Raw genomic sequence first — 16,857 nt, forward strand, 5'->3', positions numbered from 1 at the left:
TATCTATCTATCTATCTATCTATCTATCTATCTATCTATCTATCTATCTATCTATCTATCTATCTATCTATCTATCTATCTATCTATCTATCTATCTATCTATCTATCTATCTATCTATCTATCTATCTATCTATCTATCTATCTATCTATCTATCTATCTATCTATCTCATAGGCTCATACTTTTAAAGAAAGAAGTATTGAAGTAAAAGCAGATTCGTATATTTCCAACAGATCACTTACCGGTCTCTGGGTCGACCTGCACCACAGCGCCGGCCGAGAAACAGGCAATCCAGAGTTTGTCGTTGACGTCGATGGTCATGCCGTCAGGGTAGCCCAGCTGCTCGTAGCCGGGAGTCACACGGAACTCGGCCAGCACGCGCCGATTACCTGCGTCGACGACAGATCCACTTTTGAAGGGTGACCACCCCTGGAAGTTTATCTACGTCATAATTATCTGAAGTACATTCAGTGCTTTTGTGCATTCATCTTTTCTGTGACGCTCAGGCAAAGTTCGAGTACTTCCTTAAATGCGCAGTAAATAAAAACGATTTCACTTGCATTTTATATAGGAGCGAAGATTTTTCGTAAAACAGAGACAGCGCGAGAACAAAATACAAGCGAAGGTCACTGCATCGAATCCCGGCTGCAGCGGCAGCGTTTCGATGGAGGCGAAATGCTAGAAGCCCATGCACTTAGCTTTAGGTCCACGTCAAGGAACCCCAGACGGTCGAAATCTATATATATAGGAGCGCTCCTCTACGGCGTCTCTTATCGTCTTATTGTGAGTTTGGGACGTAGAGCCCCAAGAATTACAGAAAATACAAGCGACAGTGCCGCCTTAAAAGGCCTCTAAACAACCTCTGAAAATACAAAGAACGAGACACGTTATTCTCTCTTGGCGTTTCCTGTATTTTCGTCACAATTCGTGGCGCCAGCGGTCCGTTGACGCCACATCATGAAGGAATAAGCTCTCGATTGGTCCATATGAGAGGGATATCAGTTGTGAATTGACTCCTAGCCTGGTTTGCCATGCAGTAGCACGCCCGTACTATACCCTGTCTCCTTGATCAACTGATTTCACTTTCATGGAAGTAAGCAGCGCGAAAAGCAAGGCGACGCACACAGCTAGCAATGACAAGAACAAGCGCTGACTTTCAATTTATAAAAAAGAAAAAAACGCTTAGTTGAAAATCAGCGCTTGTTCTTGTCATTCCTTCCTGTGTGCGTCGTCTCGCTTTTCGCGCTGCTTACTTACATAGATCTACAACAACTGGCCCAGCTATCTACACTTCTGCAATTGATTTCACTTCGTTGTGTGCGTTTTTAGACTGCGCAAGCGGCGATAACAGTGTGTACTACTGGTGGACTGGGCTTTCCTCCAAGAACAATTCACACCTTTTGGGGAGTCTTTTTGTCGCGATAGTAATTGTTTCTTCGCCTGTGTATACGCTTGCTTTATTTGAAATTCGGCTGTCGCCTTGTTTCCTTTAGATAATGCTGTGTCACGTTGACGGCGCGCACGCCGGTCGTGACCTGGTGTTGCTAGCAATGCGGCGTTAAAAGGACGACAACCAATTTTTATGGTATACCTGTTTTCTTTAGTGCTACGGAAAGCTTACCGGTCAGAGTCTCTAATCACGGAATAATAACATGGAAAACACCGGGAAACGTTTATAGTCACAATGTTTCGATCTACGCCGACTATGAGGTCGTACACACAAAACCAAGGTGGTTAGAAAAAAGTTGCTGGAGTGGAGGGGGGGCGCTTCAGCTGAAGCCATACGCCGCCATCTTGCCATTGGCAGGAAGCACGCCTGGCCTCGTCCGTGCGGGTGCCGCATTACTGCCGCGGAGACGAAAAAAGAATGTGTTCGCGAGTGTGACTCAAGTAAGGAATAATGGTGTCGTCGTGCGTCGCCTACGGGTGCACAAATAGAGCGAAGAAAGGATCGGGAATTACTTTTCATCTGTAAGTACCGAAGTTTGTTAAAAAGAATGCATGCCGTGTTCACCCACGGCTGCTCGTTGTGGACCTACTTAAGTGGCCGTGATTCCGCTTCGCTCGTCTTTGTTTTCTGGTATCACATCACGTATTTCTTGTACAGATTCCCCAAAAGGACCCAGGTGCGAAACCAGTGGAAAGGAGCGGTTCGCCGAGAAGGCTAGGAGCCTAAAAACGGGGACCAATTGTGCTCCGTGCATTTCACTCCGCAATGCTTCGATCGAACTGGACAAACAGTTCGGCTGCGACATGGGAGCTTGCCGACGGTGTTTCCAGCGTTCCCAAAATACCTGCAAAAGCCTCATTACCTAGTCAGTATCGCAGCTGTATTAAACGCCGCTGCTTCGAATGGGCTCGTTTAATGCGCGTTTTCGTCACTTGTAAACAAAATTTTTGTTGCTCTCGGATGAATTTCACAGCGAAAGCTGTTATGAGATCATTTCACCGGCCGTTTTTGGCGCCGTAGTTGTCCGCCGCCGCCGCCGCCGCTGCCGCTGCCGCCGCCGCCGGTGTCCGTAACCAGTATCGCTCGAAATAAGAAAAAAAAACGAAATAAGAAAAAAATTCCAGGATGGAACGAGGTTCGAACCTGGGCCCTCTGCGTGGGAGCCCAGTATTCAACCTCTGAGCCATGCCGATGCTTGAAACTGCTTTGCAAAAAAGTCCTATACAGGCTTCATGTCAGGAAGGAACCACATTAGCATACGCAATATAGCGTGGTAGAAGAGTAAAATGAGCACCAAGCGTCGCACAACGCGAATTCTGTAACCAGGCGTCACACAATGCAAATTGCGCAACGAGTAGGTTGTTGAATGCTTCCAACCCATTACATGGCCTCTGCCATAATTCTTCATCGTCATCAGGCACAGCATCAACAAAGTGCGCATAATGCCTTACATGCCTTTAGCAGGTACCAATGCTCTCCGTAGAATGACGAAAAATGGCACAGTGCCTGCTGCCCTACTTCTCAAAAATTACAATGATTGATAGCGTAGTGGGTTCCTCGCAAGTGCACTTGTATTGGTTGCCAAGGAAGCCCATAAGCGCATGATCCACTTCCTCGGGGTGTCAGTAAAATTACAATGTTTTATAGCGTAGTGGGTTCCTTGCAAGTGCACTTTTATTGGTTGCCAAGGAAGCCCATAAGCGCATGATCCATTTCCTCGGGGTCTCAGTAAAGTTCTTCGCCCCCCCCCCCCTGTCTCTCTCCCACGTCAACGTATGTTATACAGCATGACGGGAGAGGGAAATAGCGACCGGGCGTCACCCAATGCAAAAACATAACTGGTGGGCCGTTTAAAGATTCCAACCCATTACAAAGGGCTGAGCCATAATTCTTCATCGTCATCAGTCGTCGCGTCAACAAAGCGCACATAATGCCTTACAGACGTGTAGCTGGTGCCTCGCTTCTCCGCAGAATGACGAATAATGGCTTAGTAGGTGCTTCCCAACTTCACAAAAATTGTGATTTATGGCGTAGTGGGTACCTTTCTAGTGCACTTGTATCGTAGCCCCAAGAGAGCTTAACGGGCTCTAGAAACGCCGCTCTTCCAGCTTTCGCTGTGACTGTGCTGCGGTTTCAGCGCAGGCCTGGCGTTTTTTACCATCGATCGTGGCAGTAATATTTCGCGCCACAAAGCTTCGCGATACTGAACTAACGGCCTTCCGCTCAGCAAGACAACTGTTAAAATATACAGGTAACGTGGTACGTGATATCTGAACGATTATCATTCATATGTAACGCAGTTCATTACGTAGCTAGCGAGATTCCTTGCCGGGCACGTTCTTTGTTTTTGTACGTCCGTTGCTTATTCTGCGCGACAATTTTTTTCTAGAAATATTGAGTAATTACTTCATTAAGATTTATAATAGGCTCGTTTTGCATGCAGAGGTACTCTAACGCAGTGGTAATTTCATTACAGGAGAAAAGGAAGCGGCCTCAACCAACATCTCGGGCTCTTCCTGCCACTGGATGTGTGGAAGTTGTTAATGTTGGACGAGAAGTGGAAGATGGTGCCACGGCATCACCCACGAAAGAGTACTACAAAGAATTGCTCCATGCATCAACAGAAAAAGTAACCCAGCTGCAGAAGAAAGGTAAAGTTTTGCAACAAAACAAGCGGCGGCTCAACAGAAGAAACGAGGTGGCTGAGGAAATAATGAAGAAACTCAAGGAGCAAAATCTCTTGTCCGAGGAAGGCACAGAAGTGGTTGGTGCGACTTTTTCTCCCGAGATTGAGAAGCTACTTTGTAGGGCACGAGAAAAACAAAAAGGCAAATACCCCTCAGAGCTACGTGCGTTTGATTTAACGCTTCAGTTTTACTCGCCAGCTGCTTACGAATATGTTCGATCGAAATTCAATGGAGCTCTGCCAGCACCTCGTACACTCCGAGAGTGGTACCGGTCAGTGCATGGGGAGCCAGGGTTCACGGCTGAATCCTTCTCCTAGGCTTGAAATCCTTGTTAAGAGTGTTGAGAATCTGCATTGTGCCTTAATTGTCGATGACATGCCGATAAGGAAAAAAATTGAGCTTGTTGGAAACAAGGTTGTTGGTTATGTTGACTTAGGGACAGGCATGCAAGATGACAGCATTCCGGAGGCAAAGCACGCACGTGTATATATGCTTGTCGGGTTGAATATGCGACTAAGGCTGCCTGTAGGCTATTTTCTTACTGATTCGCTCACAGGGTCAGAAAGGGCTGAGCTGACGAGACAATGCATTGACAGGTTGGCAGCTATAGGAGTGCAAGTTGTTTCACTCACTTTTGATGGTGCAGCATCTAATTTCACAATAGCAAAGTGTCTTGGTGCAGATCTCCAACTCAGCAGTGAGCACTTTACAACAAGCTTCAAGAACCCTAGTGATCCGAGCAAGCTCATCTACATTATGTTAGACGCATGTCACATGGTAAAGCTTATCCGCAATTCACTGGCACCTGTAAGTCACTTGGTTGATAAGGATGGTGAATTTGTGAAATGGGCATATGTAAAGGCGCTAGACGTCCTTCAGCGAGAAGAGGGGTTGCGACTGGGAAACAAGTTGACAAGTGGCCACGTTCGATGGGAGAGACAGAAAATGAAAGTGCGACTCGCCGTCGAAGTGCTGAGCGCATCAGTTGCTATGCCTTGTCTTGCGAGCATGAACTGAAACTGCCCCAATTCAGGAGCGCTAGTGCTACTGCGAGGTTCATCAGAGTTTTTGACCACCTCTTCGATATCCTCAACTCGAGGAACCACTTAGCAAAGTCATTCAAGGCTCCTCTGCGCAAGCAAAACGAAAATTGCTGGAAGCCTGACTTTGATGAAGCTCGAAGGTACATCATGGCCCTGAAGGACCCAGCAGGTCGCCCTGTTCTAGAGTCCCCGAAGAAGGGAGGGTTCCTTGAATTTATTGTTTGCATGCAAAGCACTGAGCACATTTTTGACCGCTTGGTATTCCATGGAACTATGAGGTACATATGTTAACTTATAAAATGAGCCAAGACCATGCTGAAACTTTTTTCGGCTGCATTCGAGGTCGAGGTGGATTTAACAATAACCCGACATCAGCTCAGTTCACTGCTTCGTATAAGCGCCTCCTAGTACACACAGAAGTGACATCGTCGAGCGCTGGCAACTGCTCACCAGACTTTGTGTCCATCCTCAGCAAGTCTGCGACCATTCTCAAAACAGAAGACACAGACACCACTGTGGCAAGGCGATCAATCATGCAGCCCGAAGATCATGATTATACTCATGGATTGGGCAACCCGGAAAGCTTGTCATCATTTAGCCAGTCTGTAGTGCCATATATTGCTGGCTTTGTTGCGAGAAGTCTGGGTGCCGCTAGCCTGTGTGAAGAGTGTGTAATGGCCCTTCAAACAGAAGAACAGCCTGCCTTGGTGAGGCATAAGAACAGAGGTAGGCTTATTTCACCATCGGAGGATGTTGTGTCCATTTGTACAGCTGCAGAGAAAGGTCTGCGTCGATTACAGGCAGAATGCACAACTCTCAAGGCTCTCCACTCAAAATCAAGACACCTAGTTCTGAAAATTTTGGGCTTTCTGCCCGACAAGCAGTGGTTTTCAAGTCTGAATGAACACATCCTTGATAGTGATGCCTTGGACAACCACATTTACAAATTGTGTAAAAATGTGGTGGAATTGTACATAAAAATTCGAATTCACCACATGATCAAAGAAAAAAAAATAGAAAATAACAGCAGACAAAGTAAGGTCTGTGCTGACTAAGCTCGTACTTTTCAAGAATCAGTAAGCAATTTTTTCAAACCTACTTGAGTGATCATTAAAGTTGTGTAGTTGCAAAATAAAATTTTCCTGCTGTTCAGTACCTCGTATAATAAACAAAGTAGTAACTGTAATAAAGCTTTTTCGTGACATTTGTATGCGTTTCTTTACTTGCACAATTCAAAAATTACACGGAGGACAAGGAGGCCTCATCGCGAATGTGTGCGCCTGGGTTGCGTTGCGTTCCTGCCTATGCCAAGATGGCCGGCGCCCGCTCAAACCGGCTTCACCCCTTAGCACTAGCACGCATAGGGGGCCTCAACTCCAGCAACTTCTTTTCTAACCTCCATGCACAAAACAGATGATGCAAATAGGGGGGCGGGGGGGGGGGGGGAGTGAGCGCGACAGCGCTTCGTGTTTGTGTTCTGTGGACGCTAAGGGAGCGAGCGCGCGCCTCCAGACCGGCCGTGCTGTGGACTGCTGCGCATGCGTTCACTCCGCGCGCATGCGCCGTGACTGCACGTTCCACTAGCTGCCGCAAAGCAGCGCTGAGAAGCGGCGTCGCTTCTGAGTGTCACCTCCTTTTGCCTTGTATAAGTGGCACAGAATAGAGCGGGCATGGAGAATAACATGCATGCTCTAATGTTGAGCTCTAATTATAGTACACATAAAGCAAATGGAACGACTCCATAGTGAGCTAGCATCAAGGCTCTACCGCTAGGCTGCGCGACATACCGGTTTCCTCGGGCCTTTAAACGAAATTTAATAATACAATCCTACTAAAATCGTGAGAAGTATGCTTGAATCTGTCACTATAACTTACGGTCTTTTTATTTCCAGCAGGTTCTAATGGCACGTTCTGGCCAATTATCGGTCCTTTTAAAGCAGGGAAACACACTCAAGATAAATGGCGATCATTCTTGCGAGACCGAAATGGTGCAATATTTTTTTAGAGTCGCAGGCCATGAACACATGACGACGGCTATCTGGAATAATGTGAGCGCCTGCCTCCGGACAACAGTGTGGTCAGGAGCGCAGAAGAAAAGCAGGACATGATCATTACAGCTATGGGACAAACATACAACCTCATGAGCGTAAACTGTTTCCACTATAGACTAGCTGCTTCCACTACCGCTGTGAAGACACCGAGAAGCGTTACGTCATGGATTGCGGCTGCGTGCAGCGTATACACCCGGGACGGGAGCAAGAACCGTGACTGTTGCGCGCGTCACACTTCAATCATTATGCTTGACATCCGCTCGCTGCGTGTGCCCTCAATATGCGACCGAGCAAAGGGCACCTATAGTGAGACGTAGACTGCCGAGACTGCAGGCCCTTTTCGGAGGAGAAGTTTCTAGACGCGTGAGAAGCGTTGGTCATGGCAAACATGCTGTAAAAATGCATGTCTGATAAGCTTTCTGAGTGACAAAGGCTCATACGCTCGTCTCTACAGAACATGTTTAATGCGAATACACCTCAACGTACCACGTCTATACATGACGTCCACAGAGGACACTGTGTGTGCAGCACGCGATATTGAACTCATTGTTGCTTAGTAACCTGTCATCCACCTCTCTCTACCGCAGTAAAAACAGCGTTAAAACCCAGACGCAGGAACACACTGAAAGTTAAGGACAAAAACAAGCACAGTTCTGTGTACGTTTCTGCGTGCCTATACGAGTTTTTGAGCTGCTTTTAGGACGGATTCATAGAAACTGGCCCAACTTACTACACTTCTGCAATTCCCCTATCTCTATCCGTCTCTCTCCCGTTTCCCGTACATCGGCGAAAAGTACGAGTTAGCTGCGTCACGTCTCGCTGCACGTTTCTACTATTTGATGATATTGGTCCTCCAGAAAGCCTCCCGACGGACGTTAAAAAAGGAAGTCCCATTATCCTGTAATGTTTAGTGCGTAGAGACTCACAGTTTTGGCGCCAATCTATCTCCACAGAGCAGGCTCAGGAAAGCGCACTCACTTATTTCTCCGTTGGCGAGGTCGAAGTCGAAAGCGAACAGCTTTCCGGGCATGGAGTCGTTGTGGAACATGGTCTTGTTGTCGGCCGTCCACGTGATTCCGTTTGAGATAGATATCTTGTCCAGCTTGTGCTTCAGCTGCCCCTTGGAGTAAGACCAGAAGTTGTTCTTGCCTTGGATCATGCCCTCGAGGTCGATCTCTATAGGCATCGAACCTGGAAAATGGAGTGAACGATGAGGTGTCATCAAACTCTTTTTAGAACAACGCGTCATGTTCAACGTGATGGTTTGTTTGCGGAGAAAAAACTACGAGGACGTTTTAGCTTGGGAAATCCTGTTTCAATACGTGGGTACGAATTATTTGTTTCTCCTCAGGAATCACTGCACCAAATAGATGACCTTGTTAAACTAAAGACCAAGGCTGTTCTTTTTTTCGGCCGCTTAGCCTGGATATCATTATCAGTAATGACCTAAAGCTTGAACACGACCTTATTGAAATTGTGGACAAGTTTGAAGCACTCGGCGTCGTTTTCGACTCTCGTATGAGATGGTACGACCTTGTAATGCATATCGAAAACAACCTTTCTAGGTCCACGGGCTTCCTCTCTATCCTTCGCAATAAATTTTCGCCGAAACACAAGATTACAATTTACCATGCTATATTCCAATCGTACATTCACTACTGTCACCTTGTTTGGGGCACAACATCCAAAACAAACTTAAACACCATACTCGGTCTCCATCAATTAGATTGATCGCCGGTGTTTCTTACACTGCCCATACTGCAGATTTATTTGAGCAGTATAAGATCGTACGTGTACTTGTTATGTTTGAGTAACACTTGCTCAACTGCCTTAAATTCGCACCGCAGTGATCATACGATTTTCTGAAGATTCTTTCTGAACATAAACGCCATTAAAAAATGCTTCTACACCCGAAGCAAACAAATATTAAACGTTCCCCGAACCAGGACGCTATGCGATAACCAAAGCCCTCGTTTCACTTTACCCCCCATAGACACCAAATCATCACAAAATAAACAATCCAAATGTTTTACAGCCTCTTTGAAGAACTTTAAGTCATATCTTATTAACGCACTTCAGCCTTCCTTTCGTTTGTCCAGATGAGCACTGCCCTGAGAGATTCACATTAGTTTTCGGCCACTGAACGGCCAATTATTGTTTTCTGTTTTCATTGTTTTCATATTTCCATTGTTTTATTTAGCGCAGATGCTCGTTCTTTTCGATTTTCTCACTTTGTAATACACGTATGTGTTCGCCTTTGAATGTGCACATGTTTATGCTGCTCTGCTTTTTTTTTTTTTTTTGCTCTTTCAGGCCTCACGCACAAGAAACAGGACAAGCTTCCCGTATGCTGGCACCATCGCCCCCGAAAATCCGACAGACGAACGGGGTGGGTACGTCGTACTGCAAAGCGGTGAAACGATTTCCATAGTCAATACGACATTAATGCCACCAGCCTCCGGATGTGACGTCGGAAAGCTGCCTGTGCGAAGGGCCTTCATTGAATCGCAACCGGTATCTGTCCTACGATACACTGGCTGCAACAGGGTAGTTGTGCGGCATACGTTGGTACCTAGGGAGAAAATGACAGGAACAACAAGCCCGGTGTCCCTGTTGGATAGCACGATTCATTACCTACCGAAAGCCATGGTATTTCTCGACACGCCATTCTTTACAGGCCTTACGCGGGTTAAGTGCACGCGGGACCCCTTGTATGACGTGTGCTGGGGAACATTGAAGGAGCCCGGCCACCTAATGACCCGGCCAGTTTGTGGTCGTCAGACAGAACTCGGAGCGATATGAGTTCCCCTTCCATGAGGGTGCCACCTACCTCGCAATTAGGGTGGCCAGACATAAAGGACAAAGGGACGAACGAGGATGGAAACGTAGCCTCAAGCCAGGCACAGAAGGGGGCCGTGTCCGGTGCCGGATTCATCGCTGCTACAAAGGGAACGCAGTCACGGTCACTGCAAGCGTTGCCAGTGCTGCAACCCGCAATCACAGGGGTCGATCAATTAAAATTAAAGGCCTTACAGAGGAACAACGGATCTCTAAGACGCTGCTTCGAAAAGGTCGGCAAGATGCTGATATCGTGTGGCATAATATTACTTGCAAGATGACATTCTATACAGGAAACATAAGACGACATGAGGAAAAATACTAGACCAGTTTGTGGTGCCCAAAGTCCTTAGAAAGAATGTAATGAAGTTAGCTCATGAAGGGAACCACGCTCGTCACCAGGCAGTGACGCAAGCGGTCAATCAAGTCGTCACTGAGTTTTACTGGCCCGGAGTGCAATCAGGGACCAGACGATTTGTCAGGTTGTGTGGTACGTGCCTAGGAGCAAAGAGTTCCACGCCACTTAGTCGGACGCGCTCCATCACACAAAGGCCTCAGACTTGCACGAACTATTTGTGTCATCAACGTACGCCTCGCCGAGAAGTCTCGGAGAAGTGGTTGTGGCAAAAAACGAAGAACTTGGTCTAATGGCGTGATCCTCGACGAATAACGTGCGTCGCCTTTGTGCTACGTGTGACCTACGTCCCCTACGTCGTGTGGTGCTACATCGCCTTGGTGCTCCTCCTCGACTTCTCGAAATTAGGGGGAAATGTGACAAGAATTTAGCGCGTTTGAAGTGCGCAGCCAAGCGCACGTATATATAATGGTGGAACAATGAAGAAGATGCCGAAGAGCGTCTCTCGCGCGAGTGGGTCGGCCATAGCGCCGTTTCCTTCAAAAAGCGAATCCAATCTTTGAGAAAGGCACCGTCCGATTCATGGCCTATCCCCCTAAGTGGGTTGCGCCAAGTGTCTGAGGAACAACAACAACAACAACAACAACAGCGCTAGCCTGAGGTATAGTGTTCTAGATATTGGGTAGTGAGCCCACTCTCCGGGGAGAGGGTACGTTGCCGCGGCGCAAAAAATGTAAACGAGTTTTCGTTTTCCTGAGTGCCCGCGTGGCGGCGCTACCATCGTCAGCAATGGGAGCCTTCGCGCCTTCGCCCCGCTGCTGTAGGGCTGCTGCTGTGTTTCGTCGTCGCTGCAGGTTTTCGGCCGAGCATTGCTTCGTCAATACGTTTCATTTTTCAGTTCCTGTAGTTGTGAATAATGTAGATTGGTAGCAAGGCTTGTTCACGGGCGGCTTTTCATGTGAAGAACTCCATGCAGACAGCATTTTAGATGTGCTGACCATTGTGAAAGCGAGGCTTTGGAAAGAGGTTGGGTGCCGAAGCCATGCCTCAATGCTCTCTCAAAAAATAATCCAATTCTATGTTGTTACGCGACTTCATTTTTACATTAAGGGGCTAAACACAGACAGAGCAGGCAAACGCCAAAAAGCAAAACACTTCAAGATAAGCCGCTGGCTGCACTTAAATTTTTTTTCCTTGCTATAGAAGATTCTTTAAATTTTATTATTGTTCCTGCGTTAGGTTTTACAAGTGTAGGTTAAACTTGAAGTATGAATCTTCTCTGAATATTCTTTTTCTGTTTCACTGACCCAAATACAGGAAAATGCCAGATTTGAAAAACAAGCAAGATAGTATGTGAATTGCCACTCGTCATGCATACTATAGCAATAAACCCTTAATTCAATTGTGAATGGTGGCTTTGGTCCTTGGCGTACCATCAACAATGCGATTAATATGATCTACCAGAACGTCAGTAGATCTGTATAAAAATGCATGTGTTTGAATGGAAATGCGCCTATTAGCTTGTCATTTTTTTAGTATTTCTTCTGATTCAGTGTCTTCACTTATTGTGTGAACAATATGTGTTGAGTATTCATGTGCTTTTGTGAACTTTTTAAATTTATGCTATGCTAAGTATGCTATTGAAAATATTTAGCGTCTCTTTGTGAGTATTTTTCTAGCATCTATTGGGCTGTTTTAGGAGACATGCTTTTTGCCGCACACGCTGATAAGTACAAAATGGGGCAAGGCCCTCTTCAAGCTATTTCAGCTTTTTTCCATCTGTTTTCACTTTGAAAAAAAAAATGAAAGTGATTGATACGCATGGCTTTTGTGGAGTATATAAGGTCATTGTGCTGCCCCACCAAACTTTTCACTTATTTCCGCGAACGATTGTTGTCTACATTTTTCCAAACCTTCATTACAAATTCATTTTTCTAAATACAGGAGTGCGGACAAATAGTTCTGTAGAAAAGAGTGCATATGAAACTTTTAGGCATATTATAGTGTCAGCAGAATTGCTAACTAAATTTTGCACTCAACTGATAGCGGTGTTTGCATGCAATGTCTTACACAAATATAATTTCCAGCATGTGAGGGGTCTTCAAGAAGCAAAATCTGATTGCATGGTCTACCCTTACTTTCGGTCTTTTATTTCTTGGGCATGATTAGGATAGGTCTTTCCTGCTGTGCACTCCCACACATTTTCTTGCACTTTTCAGGAGAATATATCAACTGAGAGCGCATAAGGTGCTTATGTTTGTAGTAATATTGTTTTATTTATAGTGAGAGTATGACCTCACTAAAGAGACTACCGAGTACAAATGCTAGCATGAAAATATTAGTCTCTTTTATCTAAAGGCAATCGATGTCAGTGCACGTTAAAGAACCCCAGGTGTTTGAAATTTCCGCAGTCCTCCACTACGGCGTGCTTCATAATCAGAAAGTGGTTCTGGCACGTAAAACCCCATAAATTAATTAATTATCTAAACGCAATAAAACTGCGAGATCTTTTTTTTAAGCGAGAGCTCGCTACTGCAATACAAAACTGGCGGTTTACAGCATATATTGCATCCGGCGCCCGCTGATGACGCGCTCATGTTTAGCGATACCTCATGCGCCAGAACAACGGCCAAAGCAAGAATATGCTCACGCAAAAGAAAAAAAAAAAGCAACGAAAATGGCTGTGTACAGGGGTTGCACAAGAGTAGTTTGTGCTTGAAGCGCTGGCAAACTAACCTTCGCGCTGAGGGCAGCAACGCATCGCTTACATTGCAGGTGGTGGTGGCGCCATCTACCAGGTGAGACATAAAGTGCGTCAGTGCACGGCCTCCAGTCAGCCCACTACCCCTTTCTAGAACACTTTACCTGAGGTGCCTGGGCGGGACCCGCGTTCCCGACCAAATGTGCGGCAACTGAAGACTTGTGTCTGGGTCCTGTACACCAAGGGCGTCGGCCCGTTTCGGTGCTGCCGAGCCGTATCCTGGGCCGCTACTGTGCTGGGCGACGTTCCAGACCACCCGGTGCCGCGCCTTCGTCCCGACGCACGCCTGCACCGTCGGTGACCGCATCGCCGCGCGGTCGACGTGCCGTGTGTGTGTGAGTGTGCCGTCGGCGCGCCGATAGACACTACTCACTAGACGTACACTGAAGTGTGTGTTATGTGTATGTGCTTGTGCAACGTGCTCGTCAGTTCCGTCCCACGTCCACATTAAAGCGTCTATGTTTCTGTGAGATCTTCTTTGTGTGCAAGAGGCTTGAAGCCACCAACAACATCACAGTAGTACATGTATTTGCCTAAGCTTTGTTTGCTTTTTTTTGGGTGGGGGGGGGAGGGGCTACGCGCGGCCTGCAGCCACTTTATCGAAAGACGACGTTCATGAAACGTTCAGCAGCCCCGCTTTGACCCTTTGAGGCTGACCAAATCAAATCACCTCACTATAGGTGCGCAACGGGCCATTCTTTTACCCGAAACAAAAGCCAAAACCCAGCAATAAGTACAGCAACAAGTGCGTTCGAATCCGCAAGCACGCAGGCTAGACAAATTCATTAACCATCCATCATTTCCATGGTGGCTGAACGATCGCAGCGACGCAGTTCCCTCTAGTAAATATTGTAGGAAACTCTGTGGCCGTTAAGATGCTTCGCACAAGAGCCCTCACCTGCCCACAGTCGACCCAAGGCGTCGCACTTGCCGTCGTTGATGCGTGAAGGGACGGGAGACTCCTTGTCCAGCATCTCGGTCAGCAGCGTCTTCTTCTTGGTGTCCAGGTCCACCTTGTAGACGCCGCTGCCCATGCACACCACCAGCTTCCGGTTGTCCTCGGCATACGGGATCATGTTGCCGATCTCGTCGTCTGCGCGTGCGTAAAAGCTGGCAGCTTACTAACGGGACACTCAACAGAAAAAGTCACACTGTCCCTTATGCATTCGCCTAAGACGACTCGAAGGCGAAATTACGCCTCTCTTTTTTTTTCTTCTCAACCGATTATACTGATCCCATCCGAAAGCTTTCCTCACCCAACGTAGTTTCGGAGGAATCGAAAGAATATGAAGCTTTCTGTGTCTCACATTATCTTGCAGCACCTCCATGATCAAGTAAAATCTTTGAGCGCAATAAACGGCGTAGGACCGAGAAGAGAAACACACACCACAAGCGCTCACTCGGAAATGAATTTTATTAGACGAAAGAACGTACATGTAAACATACATCGCATCGCGCATGTCACAAGGAGTTACAGGCCTACACCCAAGGCACGTGTTCAGTGTCTGTTGATAAAATTGAATTCCTTGTCATGCAAAGATAGAGATGGTTGGCTAACACATATCGCCGCGTACAAGAGGAGGCGTATCACATCACAAAGAACGCGGCGATATGTGATAGCCAACCAAGGAATTAAATTTTATCAACAGACACTGAACACGTGCCTTGGCCTGTGACTCCTTGTGACATGCGCGATGCGATGCACGCTTATATGTACGTTCCTTCTTCTAATAAAATTCATTCGCGAGTGAGCGCTTGTGGTGTGTGTTTCTATTCTTGGTCCTGCGTCGTTTACTGCGCTCAAAGATTTTACTTAATCATGAGATACTAACTAGTCCACCTAGCTATGTTGTTACAGCTCCCTGATCGGCTCATGTTTGACCAAGCAACGATGTCATGGTATGACGTCATCATAGTGACGTCACGATGACGTCCCATATTTTGGGACCCGTGATGTCATCACTTCACGATAATTGTTTACATCGCTCGTGTTTACGCCGCCGACGCCCACGGTCACTTTTCACGTTTGATGAGGCAGCTAAGGCTTTCGCTCTAAAAACTATATTTCTCGTATTCGTAAGTTACCGCAGCTAAAAAGCACCCTTCTTGCTGTGAGAACACGCTTGGTAAGTGAGAATAGGCACCAACCTCTCCTTAAATCACATTTAATTTAAAAAAACGCTCGAAGAGAAAGTACGAGTGGCGACGCCGCAGTGATGTCCCTGCAACAACCCGTCGTGACGTCATACATTTTTCACGGTGTCTCCTAAGGTCCACGTAACGTTTATCAATGACAAAAAAGTGGATTGCGTTGCATTGTATAGGAGCCAGAGGCTTGAAGAAACAAAATCTGGGAAATATCGCTGTGCCGGCGTACGTTGCCAGAATACAAAAAAAAAGAAATTCATGACGTCACACCGACATTCATGTGCTGATCTATAGGCCCAAAATTTAGCAATGAGAGTACTGGCCTTCATTTTCGCCTTTAATAGATAACACAAGTTTTCAAAGCTGGCAAAGGGAGGATTCACATGATTGTTGCTAGTTTATGCTCGTACAAAACGTTGTCTAATAGTTTAGAATTTAACAAGCCTTTTGCTTTATCTCACTCGTTATCGAAGCATGTTCTGACCATATAAAAGGAGGAAAACGATAAATGGAAGACACGTGCGTTAAGGTAGGTCTGAGTCCTGTTTGCTACCCTGCACCAGGGAAGCAGAATAGTCTGAGAGAAGAAAGCTTTTTCCGTTGATTCCGCCAATGTAGGACTAGTTCCGTGCTTGACGTCACAGACGGTCACTCGATTCAGAAACCGTGCCAAATGCTTTGGTCGCCATGCGCAACTGTGATGCTCAATACCATGGTCCAACAATCTTAATTATTGTCATCATTCTTAATATGACCAAAATTTTCAGCAAAGCTGTTCTAGGTCGACCCTTTGCTTTCCGGCGTCACGCAGGAGCAGAGCTAGATCCCGTGACCAAGTGTGGTGGGGAGAGGAGGGTATCAGAGCAGCTGCGATCCGCAGGTCACATGACCAGCGCGCCGGGGGAGGAGCGGACCAATCAGAGAGCGCGTCGGGGAATGGGCTCCGCACGGTTCGAGTGGCAACGGGAGCTCACACGAGAGCGGAAGCACCAACGTCGAGCTGCAAACTCCAAGTTTCGTGAGCAGGAGGTGCAAGCGAAGCGGCAGTGGAGGGAAGCCGCCAACCCCGAGGTTTGAGAGAAGGAAAGTAAGTCCACCACAGCGAAACACGCAAGAACCACAGTTAACAGCAACAACGACACCAGAAATCACAGCAACGCACACATACGGCACCAAAACACAGAAACGAACACCGAGAACACAGAAACGAAGCACCGAGAAACACTGAATGCGGGGGCGTAGCCAGAAATTTTGGGGGAGAAGGGAGTTCAAACGCCCGTATGTATGTTCGTGCGTGTATGTATATATATATATATATATATATATATATATATATATATATATATATATATATATATATATATTGTAAAGGCGTTTATTGACGGCGGGATCGACGGCGACGATGCGCAGCGACGACAGTAACGACAGAGCGCAGACTCGCAGACTCTCACGAGCAAGAGCACGAGGGGCGTGCTCTCCGAGAAGAGGGGAAGAGGGCGACCCACTAGAAGGCGCTGAAGAGGA

The 16,857-nt window shown here is 46.8% G+C and overlaps 1 protein-coding gene and 1 long non-coding RNA gene across 2 annotated transcripts in view; one reads left to right on the plus strand and one right to left on the minus strand.

Annotated features, from left to right (window-relative positions):
- The window catches only part of LOC125756166 (uncharacterized), a 119,197-nt gene that overhangs the window by 34,764 nt on the left and 67,576 nt on the right, over nt 1–16,857 (minus strand). The window contains exons 8-10 of the mRNA XM_049420204.1: nt 14,084–14,278; nt 8,210–8,422; nt 243–389 (exon numbers count right to left, since the gene is read on the minus strand). Of these exons, the coding sequence (XP_049276161.1) occupies nt 243–389; nt 8,210–8,422; nt 14,084–14,278 (555 nt within the window). The remainder of the gene's footprint in view (nt 1–242; nt 390–8,209; nt 8,423–14,083; nt 14,279–16,857) is intronic.
- On the plus strand, nt 1,732–2,305 carry LOC125760100 (uncharacterized). The gene is made up of 2 exons (XR_007417766.1): nt 1,732–1,971; nt 2,108–2,305. It is a non-coding gene; the product is annotated as an uncharacterized LOC125760100 (long non-coding RNA).

The sequence above is a fragment of the Rhipicephalus sanguineus genome, chromosome 10 (assembly GCF_013339695.2).
Source record: "Rhipicephalus sanguineus isolate Rsan-2018 chromosome 10, BIME_Rsan_1.4, whole genome shotgun sequence".
NCBI lineage: Eukaryota > Metazoa > Arthropoda > Arachnida > Ixodida > Ixodidae > Rhipicephalus > Rhipicephalus sanguineus.